The 10354-nt window shown below is 41.1% G+C and overlaps 1 protein-coding gene across 2 annotated transcripts; it reads left to right on the top strand.

Annotated features, from left to right (window-relative positions):
* Window positions 1-1644: 1644 nt before the first annotated feature.
* Window positions 1645-10354, top strand: arid5a (AT-rich interactive domain 5A). Of its 2 annotated transcripts, none has more exons than XM_032579540.1 (7): window positions 1645-1873; window positions 3096-3163; window positions 6726-6894; window positions 6988-7040; window positions 8196-8293; window positions 8387-8546; window positions 8637-10354. In XM_032579540.1, the coding sequence occupies exons 1-7, from the start codon at window positions 1870-1872 to the stop codon at window positions 9849-9851; spliced, it is 1767 nt and encodes a 588-aa protein (XP_032435431.1). In that variant the 5' UTR covers window positions 1645-1869; the 3' UTR covers window positions 9852-10354. The 2 variants fall into 2 exon arrangements, with proteins under 2 accessions (XP_032435431.1, XP_032435430.1); XM_032579539.1 differs by having other exon boundaries at window positions 3093-3163.

Below are 10354 nucleotides of genomic sequence, written 5' to 3'. Positions count from 1 at the left end.
AAATGTCAATCTCTATCCGCAGCAGATGGAAGAGCAGGGCATCCCCCTTTTCGAAGAGATCAAAAACATGCGGAGGAAACGTGGATGGAGCCGGGTGTTGTCTTGTCGACGCTTCTCAATCAAAAGATCTGCAGAGTTGGAGGCGGCCAGAGGGAAAATACAACTATATAGAAAAAAAATATTTAATTCTTTTTAAAATGTTTGTCCAACGCCTGTCCTCTGCTTGGAAGCATCATCTTTGCATTTTAACGTTATGCTTTCCATCAGCTTGAACTCTGAAGACAACTCCCTGTTTATATATATTTGGCAGCACTTAAAAACATTTTCTGCTCATCTCGTGGAAAAAAAAAAAAAAAAGCTGCTTCTGCATTATCTTGGCATTTTATTTTTAACCAATATCAACGGGCAACAATCAGTAGAAAGTGTTTTGAAGAAGTAGAAACATCTCTCTTCCTTAAAAATGTGAAGACTTCAATGCATGCAGCCTCTGCTCAGCAAGTCTCACAACTTTTATTATCCTGCATGTTGGGTGTAACGACTGAGAAACTCCATGCTTGCACCTAAAGCATAAGATCCACATGCTTGCATTTCCTATGTCGTCAGAAAAGGTGAGCTAAGTTCAAACAGAATTTGACCGTTTTATTGGCTACTAAGGAAGCAGGATGTACATTTCACCCCGTTTTATTCCTCATATTCGACCTAGAGTGAAAGCATGAACCTTTGCCTTCCTGCACTTTATTTAACATTAAACTCAGCCCATGTGTGATTATTTGCTGCGACAGAAACTGCGTTACGCCCCGTCTTCCTTTATTTGAAGAATAAATGTAGAAATAGATGCTTGTTTTAATAGATATCCAGGAAATGTAACACTGACATTCAGAAGTCTGCAGACCTTTATTTGGACATCGGTTGAGTGGCGCTTTCACTTCCTCAAATTCAGACAATTTTGCTGAATTTGAGTCAGGGCTGTGTGTGCTTATAATAATAGGTCTGGTTTTGCTTCAATTGAGAAGAATCAGTTTCAAGATAACCATGCGGTTGTTTGGCTTTTTATGGCAGGTTTGCAAACTTCTGTTCTTTTTGATGTGAAAGAAATCTTCTAAATTACTCGTTTACATTTGTTAAAACTGTAATGTATAATAATGTGCGTGTCATGATCACCCTATTGTCTTACACCCTTGTCCCTAGTGGGGTCAGGAGGGGGTGCTGGTGCCTATCTCCACCTAACGTTTCGGGCGAGAGGGGGGTTCACCCTGGACAGGCCAACACAGAGACAGACAGGACAAACAACCATGTACACACACACTATTTATTAATAATTAATAACCTGACAAAGCCAGAGTACCCAGAGAGAACATGCAAACTCCGTGCAGAAAGACCCCAGGCTGGGAATCGAACCCAGGACCTTCTTGCTGCAAGGTAACAGTGCTACCGACTGCGCCACTGTGCAGCCTCATGATCACCCCCAAAGACACAAATTAATAGTTTGACATCCCTTCAAAAGCTGAAAAAACACAATTGCTTTCATAACATTTCATGCCATTTAATAGTTCAAATCTGACACTAATCTGCTGTTTAATAATTTAATACAGCAGCTCTTTTTTTTTTTTTTTTTCCCAATCTGAATATCAGACGATGACACACATGGTGAGAACTAATACTGTGAGACCTGGCATGAAAAAAGAAAAGAAAACGAAAAAAAAAAACTCCGTTTCCCAGCCTCATTCGCTGTCATGGCATCATCAGTCAACCAATGAAACTGGCCCGCAGAGACATCTTCCTATTTCGTGGTGTGAAGTTGAAGAGGCTGTCGCATGAATTACTGTCACAAAACACAGCGAGTCAAAGAGTTGAGGACGGCTTCTGGAAATGGGTGAGTAGTGACTTGATTATTATTTACTTTACAGCACGCACGTCATTTGTATTTGTAAATCATTTTAAATGTTAGATAGAGGTAGATTAGTACAGTAGTGTGTGATAGCAAATTTAATAACTAGTACAAGTATTGTGTATGTATATGTGTGTGTGTGTGTGTGTGGGTGTGTGTGTGTGTGTGTGTGTGTATGCAAACTGAACAATATATAAAAAAAGACATACATAGAGCTGATTTTATACTTTCACACTTCACTCATTTTCTATAATGTTGACTTAAAAAAAAAATTATAAATTCCCTATTTATGATAACGTGAATATAAAATGTAAAAGCTGTCTGATTACAATGATTCAAACCAGTAAAAAGTCAGACTTCAAGTTAATCATTTAATTCGGCGAGTTGTGAAATGTTGAATTAAGAATATTTCTTCATCACCTAAAATGGAGAAGTAAGAGGCTACTGAAAGCAGAATTAAAGGTTTAAGCCACAAGCACAGGAAACAAGTGATCTCAAAAGAGAAGCATATTGGTTTTGCCTTGAAGAAAAAAAAACAAAAATGATATCACTGTGGGTGAAGGGCTCACAGGGTGTCGAGGTGATGGCTGGTGAAGAATGGCATCTCTTTCTCAGAACTGTGTCTCACTCCCAGGCTTTTGATTTCTCCTCTTTAAGAGTTTGTGTTTCATTTCCCCCCCAAAAAAATGTTAGCGACGCTGGATTCTTCCGACGGGAGCAAGCGCATTCTCAAAGACAAGGATTTTAACTTTGGGACAATAAAATAGTTTTATATCACAGATAACTTACCACATTGTTCATGTCTCTTCTCTTGGGACCAAAATAGAGCCCATAGGCTGAAGATAATGACCAAACATTAATGTATTTTTGGATTTCTCCATTTCCAGATTGCTATTGTTCTTAGTTACAATACCATACAGTGCAGCATTGAAGCGGTGGTGTTCTTGAGCAGGAAGTGGTTTTGCAACCTGTGGTTTTATATCACACTCTGTCAACAATATGCTCTACAGATTACTTCTTGTGTATGCGTATGTGGATCAGTCACCTGACCATTGACGCGCACACAATGCTCACGTTGATTTTGCATCTTTTCTTAATTAGAAACCTTCTCGAAATGAAGAAGTGCTCGCTTCTTTGAATTCAGATTCACACAGTTAGGTGACTTCTCCTTCCTTTGTGTTTGTGTGTGTGTGTGTGTATGTAGCAGAAGAGGACCAGAGCGAGGCATCACAACAAACAGCTGGGAGCGATGAAGACAAGGCGAGAGCGAAACAGGTACCAGAAATAAAATTCAAAAAAAGAAAAAAAAAAAAAAAAAGCCCCTGTCAGTTGGTCCTCTGGGCAGTTTCCTGCAGTTACAGTTAATTTGTCACTACAGACATGACTGCTCCGAATCTGTTATCTGTTGTGTTTTCATTTCCCCTTTTTGCTCGATTTAAGTAGCAGTTTGATGGACTGATTGTGTGTGTGTACAGTTGTTTCATGTTTTTTTTTTTTTGTTGACTGATTGTGAAATGAGTACAAGGAACATGCTTCTGCTTTGTATTCTAAGAAGAATCAACAAAAAAGAAAGCGAGGGAGAGAGACAGAAAGAGAGAGGGAGAGAGAGAAAAAAAAAACACACACACTTGCAATATTTTATTGCGCATAAAGAAACTCAACGCCGCTGTTCTGGTAACTGAAGTGAGAGGTACAATATGAGAAGCATAAATTAGCTCATCAAATTTCCAAGGCCAAGTCGAGTTGAAAGCCCGGCGGTTTCTGTGGTGACTTCTGCCCTCCAGATAGCATCGATCCAGAGCGCCGATCACAGTCATCGTGAGAATCGCAAACACAACTCACTGACATCATCACCCACACAGTTTTCCAAAAAAAAAAATTTCGGCAGTGAAAATCAAACGAGCGTTTCACAATGATATTCTTTCTCTGCGGTGTGGACCGAGAGCTGCAAGAAGAACAGAAGAAGACGAGAAAAAAAAAAAAAAAAGGTGGGGGGGCCACACAGTATGTGGCTCCTAGAGCAGACATTTCCTGTAGGCAACCGTCGATGCATAAACCCGAAACTTTTGTGAATCAGATCGAGAAAACAATGGTTGAAAGTAAAGCAGGCCCCTTTGTGAGTATAGGTGAATTTCATGCAGGTTTCTAATCAGATTTTTTGTTTGTGCCGGAAAAAAGTATTCTCTTTTCTTTTTTTTTTTAACTCTCAGGAATCAGTGTCCTGAAAGCTTTAGCTAAACCCTAAGGTGGTTTGTAAAGTCTCCTCTTTCTGTTTTCACAACCGGTATGGAGTGAAATCTGATCACAAACCTTTTCACAACAACAGTGGAAAAGTCAGAGCTGCTCCCCGTCTGGCTGGGAACACCAAACGACGTCGGCGCTGTGACTCAGTCGGGACTGTCTTAGTTAGAGCTCTGCACCTTCACTATTACTCATTCTAGAGGTTTGCTTCTCGGAACCAGGAACCACATAGAGGAACTTGATTCAATATGAAACCGCCTCTCGCTGTTTTGTTGTACAATGAGCGCCGCAGAAATAGCAGCTTCTGGGCCCTGATGAGTCAAACGTAAAATATTGACAATCCAATCTGGCGAAATTTGATCGGGGAGGCGGCGATGTGAGAGTTTACATTTGAATGTGAAGCGTGAATTTTTCAAATCTTTTGATTTCACTTCAGGGACAGTATTTTGTGGATGCGGGGCAAGCAGAAGTCATCGAATCTGTTTTATGTGCCGAGAGTGAGAAGACGGTGGAAATATCTCAGCGGGTTTATTTGTAGCTGGTGGATTCTGGTGTGGGGTTATAATTTCAAAATTGCAAAAAATAAATAAATAAATAAAATAAAATAACTCTCCAGAGTCCTGCTGATTGTTTGAGTCAGGTGTGTTGAAGAAAAGACATCTCAAAGAGTTGCAGGACACCAGAACTGGAGAATTGTAGCGTCTCCCATGACCCCTATTTGTTACTACCTGACCAAAAGAAAACAGAAACATTATTTCCCAAACTTACAATCCACCACGAATTCTTCCTTTTAGAAATATCTTAGGTTGAGAAAACGACAAACGGTGATGGCATGAAACCAAACAAACCTCAGTCTTCCTGCTGCATATTTGCCTCGAGTTTCGGTGTCGTAGGAAGACACGCCGCCTTCCTGTGCTATTAACGCCGAAGCACTCAACATTTGGCCAGCCATTCCAAGTTGTCACTTACGTTTTGGGCACGTCGAAGCGTCCTGCAGCATGTCCGCCAATGTTACAGCAATTTCCCACAACCGTTACTAAAATACCGCATATAGCCTACAAGATTAAGCTTAATCTCATCCAACACTAACTAAAGTGTCCAGTTGTAGATGTGGAAAGAGACTTGATGCGCTCTCACAGCACACATGTGGTCCTGCTGCAGCAGAACACTGTAGGATGTTGCTTTTCCAGCAGTAGAAACAGCTGCTGTTTTTCTTTTTTATTATTGTTGTTTAATGCAAAGCAATTAGATCATGTCACATATTTTTGTTGTAAACTGAAACAATACTGTGAAACTGCTGTTTTTTTTTTTCTTTTAACAAGGTGGTGACCAAAAAAAAAAACAACACAAACTGATTATGAAGTGGTTCCGCCCGTACTGCTAAAGCTCTTGAATCACGTTTCGCACAGTGTTGTTCTTCGTTAGATACTCTCCAATATCTAATTTAAAAAGTGATTGTTTTTCAAAATGTCACCAATGAGGCAAATCATGCGTCTTCACCTAAAGAGGCTTAGAGAAAAACATGCAAGGCTGTGTGGAGAAATCTCTCAAGAGTGGGTGGCTTGGTGGTTGCTGACAAGAAACTAAACCTCAAAAGGAGAAGAGCCAAACCAATCAAGCTGACTTTACCGTACGCAGGAGCAGAATTTAGAGAGTCCGTTGGAATTTTTTGCAATCGAGTTTGCTCTAATTATTGTTTCATGTCAGCGGCTGCTCGCCCTGGCGCTTCTCTCACAGCAGGTATGTGATTAGACACGTAAACCAAAATGTTAGTCATACGTGGTTGGAATTTCTTTTTAAAAAAAAGTGTTTTGATCTTCTATATCATGGTGTAATATCTTTATCATGCTAAGAAACACAAAGAGCATTTATAAAAAAAAATGGATTCAACTTTCAGAAAAAAGACTGCAGAGCAATGAACTTCTTATAAGTCCTCAAATTTTTAAACTAACAAAATCTGTTTCTACAGTTAATTGTTAAAATAGCATGAAGGTATATATATCTATCTCTCTCTCTCTCTCTCTCTCTCTCTCTATATATATATATATATATATATATATTTAAATATATATATATAAAAATATTTAAAATTTTGTGTTTGTCAATTGTATATTTTAAGAAAAAATGTTTGGTGGCTTACAGTTGTCATAACAATACCCCAACTAAAAGAAAGCATAACTAAACACAACAAGCCCAAATGTGATTGATGTGACAAAACCTCATTCAGTCTTTGTTTAACATCTGGCCTACAATAAGTAAAGTTTATTTTCCACCACTTATAGTCTTTTGGCAACAGCTTGTTTTTCAAAGTGCCATCCGTGTTACCGTTGACTGACAACTCTAGACCAAAAACCCCACAAGTCTGCAGCTTTCTCTCCAGACAGGATGTGTAGCGGTTATCTATTGAAAGTAGCGGTAAAACCCTACTCTCTGATTTTGATGTTTCATTTCAACATTTGTGTGTTTTGAGATGACTACTCTTTCTCATCTATAATATGATGCATTCAACTGTAAATTAAGGTCCTACACAATGCACCGCGCAGTCTTGGCTGCCAAGCTCTATAAACTTATGATTTTTGTTTGCCCCCCCCATCAGGCTTCTCCCTGCGTTATTGAAATTCACGACTCTACGACTGAATGCGAGGAAGAAACGGGGCCCAGTAAGGTGCCGATGGAGGAGAAAGCATTTGTAGCAAGTTTGCACTGTTTTATGAAAGATAAGGGCACACCCATAGAAAGGATTCCCCATCTTGGCTTTAAACAGAGTAAGCAGATCTTAATTATCAAGATCCATTATTCACATGAAGTTTGCATTAAAATATGTTGGTTCTGATTCTTTTTTTTAATTTCATTTTTAGTTGATCTCTGGATGATCTACAAAGCTGTTGAGAAACTCGGGGGATATGAATCAGTGAGTAATATGTTACTTATTTGTTTTGTAGGGGCTCAGTGTTCACTGGTTTGTGTTGGAAAACACCTAATTGGTTAAGCTACGATGCTAAAACATGGTCACGAAGGTGCCACAATGGGGGGCTGGGACAATATATGTGTCTAAGCTCTCAGAATATTATGTTCTTTTTGGTGTCGCCGCATTCGGGTGAATACCGAGAGTGAAACTTGCATGTACGTGGAACCAAACTGGGCTAAAGTTGACCACCGACGCTTTGCTCCAGGGGTGTAAACACAACAACGGAGGCCACTCACATTTGCTCTATCTGAAAAAATAAAAGTGTTCTTTCAGGAAAGTGAGCCAACTGACGTGGCTTTTGAAGAATGGCCAGCCACCACCTTCCTGTCAGACGTTTTTAAAATAGCTCTGAAAGCAAGCACATATACCAACGCTCAAACACAGGATGCACGATTGAATTACTACGTTAAGAAATGCCGGTACAGTTGGAAATGATCGCAAACTTAAAATTTGATGGCAAGGCTATTGTTTGCTCTAAATGAATGCATCTCTTTTAATGATATAGTTCAGGATTCCGATAAAAGAGTTAGAAAGCGGTTATCATCTTACCTGGACTCTATAACTTCCCTGGCGTGTTCATGGACAGAAATCCAGATTAGATTGTCCCAGCAGGCTGAAGCTTAAAGCCGTTCCAAGAGTAATTGAGACGAAAGCAAATTTCTGCCATCTTAAAACAGCTCTCTTCATAAAAAGGTACTTCTTTGGTGTTATGATTATAACACAAGAAATAATAGAAGAAGATTGTACAGAACAGGTTTATATAGAGTAATTGTCCGAAATAAAGTGGTGTATATTTTTGCACTTCAGGTTAACATTGGTATTTTTTTTCATATACTGCCTTACTTTTCATTAAGCTGATCAGAACTTTTAGCTGTACCGCTCCCAGTAAGTGTTTCAGACGGGAATATGAGCTACGGTGCACCGCCTCCTACCGCCGAGCAAAATGATGCTTTAAAAACCCTTAAAATAGAGCTAGCATCAATAAATGTTAGACTTTTGAGACCACATGCATAAATTAAGAATGTGTTTATGTTCATAAAAACTCACAATGATGTCTATGATCAAAGACTTCATCTTCCCCGTTGTGCTGATCAACAGGTGACAACTGGACGCCTTTGGAAGAAAGTCTACGATGAGCTTGGAGGAAGCCCAGGTAGCACCAGTGCTGCTACTTGCACTCGGAGACACTACGAGAGGTGAGGAGGATTCATGTAGGTGGTCAATAAATTACAAAATTAATAATACAAAAAAGACCTTTGTAAACCTGACATCTGATGTCCGTACGACAGGTTGGTGCTGCCGTTTGAGAGACACATAAAAGGGGAGGACGACAAACCTCTACCTCCGAGCAAACCACGGAAGCCATACAAGAGGAACCAGGAGAGTAAAGTGAACAAGATTGACGGAAAGAGGAAGAGGAGTAGTTCTGAGAGAGAAATGGATTCTGAGGTAACAGCGGACAGCGTTGTTTAAAATCTAAAAATAAAAAAGTTCACATCTACATGTGAGTAACAAAATGTTCCCTACCTTATTTTGAAGTTACCCCAAAGAAGCCAAGATGTGGTGCGCCAAGGTGAATCAATGATGAGTCCTCACTTCGCCCTCTGGCCTTCCAGCTCTGACAGACGCCACCCGGAGCGATCTCAACCTAGCAGAACCGCTGAAGATTTCTGCCCCCCTGTAAACGGCCACATCCTGCAGGCTCCTAACAACTGGATTCCTCATCTTCCCTCTGTAACTGGAGAGGTCATCTCTCCTCTGGAGAAGAAGAAGCGAATGGCTCAGGCCAGCCTCAGTGTGCCGCTGAGCTCCCAGAGAGAGGATAAGGAGAGGCCTTCGGTCATCCACTGCTCCCAGTCTCCAGCCAGGGCTTCTTCCAGCAGGAACTGCAATTCCTCTGAAGGCTCTCCGTTGCCCTTATCCTCCTCCTCTTCGCGCAGTTCTTCCCCCCTTTCCGTTTCTTCAGAAGAATCTCCAGCAGGGAGTGGGGACAAACCCAGACCCAGTTCAACGTCGGCCGAGAACTGTTCGATGGCGGCCAAATTGCAAGAGGACAACAAACCCGTGAGCTGTGGTCAGACGCCTACAAGCACGTCAGCGCAGAAGAAAGACACGCCTCTTGTCAGCTCCCAAATGCTGACTACTGACTCTGTAAAAAGCCAAAGAAAAGACTCAGCCTGCAACCTTTACCACAAAGTACCCAGCAAATATTTTGTAAACCCTTTCCACTCATCGCCTTCCTTCTCGCATCCTACCTCTAGCTTCACCAAAGTCACTCCCAAGTCCGTGCAGCTGGTGCGGCCTTCTCCCGTTCGGCCAGGTTACAAACTTCTCCACAGCAGGTTCCTCCAGACGGACAACTCTCTGCCTTTCCCCAAGAAGCTGGGTGGCGTGACCCCGTGGTGCTCGACAGAGAAGAGGGACAGGTCAAGAATGATGCAGCAGAAAGGTCCTCCTAGTCAGCAGGGTTTGTCGCAGTCCGCCACCCCCCTGCCGGCGTCGTGCGTCCTGTCCAATTACGACAAATCGGCGAGAGACTCCCGGCAACCTCAGCCGTTACACCCGGCACTCCTTCCCCACAGAATGAGATTCCCTCACTCCCAGCTAATGTACCATTCTATGCCAGTCGGTCCAAGTCACTCGGCTCTCATTGGTCCGGCCGTTTACCCGTTCCCTTACTCCATTCCTCTGCTAAGTCCACAAGTCGGATACCCGCTACCTGCCATGAGTTCAGTTTATCCTCACAAGCTTTGAGGAGGACAATTGAACATGTTAGAATAGCTTTCAAACTAGAGGAAATCAGGGCAGTATTATTAGTCAAACAAAACCACTAGAAATACAACAATTCTCCACAGCTGCTAAGACTGAGGCCAGTTGAATCTGGATCATGTAAATGTTGAAAATGCGTTATTTTCATCCTGTCTTTGTGTTCACAAAGTTCCACTTTAAAATAAAAGTCAGGTTTTTCAGCCAATTCACGCATCCGGAAAGGTTTAGAATTTAAAGGAGTTAGTTTTTCCACAACCTCAGCCTTACCTCATTAACGTTTGATTGCACTGTTTCAGTTCTTGATCTTAAATTTTAAAAAAAGCAACTCCGCTGTTGTTTTTAGTACTGTATTGTAAAGTCAGAACAGCAAACAATGTGGTCGCTCTCTTTGTTATTGCTGTTTTTTTACCTTTTATCAGTGTTAAATATTTTGTTAAAAAAAAAGGTCTTTGCCAGAATTTGCCGTTGTTAATATGTATTTAAAAAGA

Source organism: Xiphophorus hellerii, chromosome 12 (assembly GCF_003331165.1).
Source record: "Xiphophorus hellerii strain 12219 chromosome 12, Xiphophorus_hellerii-4.1, whole genome shotgun sequence".
In the NCBI taxonomy this organism is placed as follows: Eukaryota; Metazoa; Chordata; class Actinopteri; order Cyprinodontiformes; family Poeciliidae; genus Xiphophorus; species Xiphophorus hellerii.
This window is presented reverse-complemented; position numbering and strand designations above follow the sequence as displayed.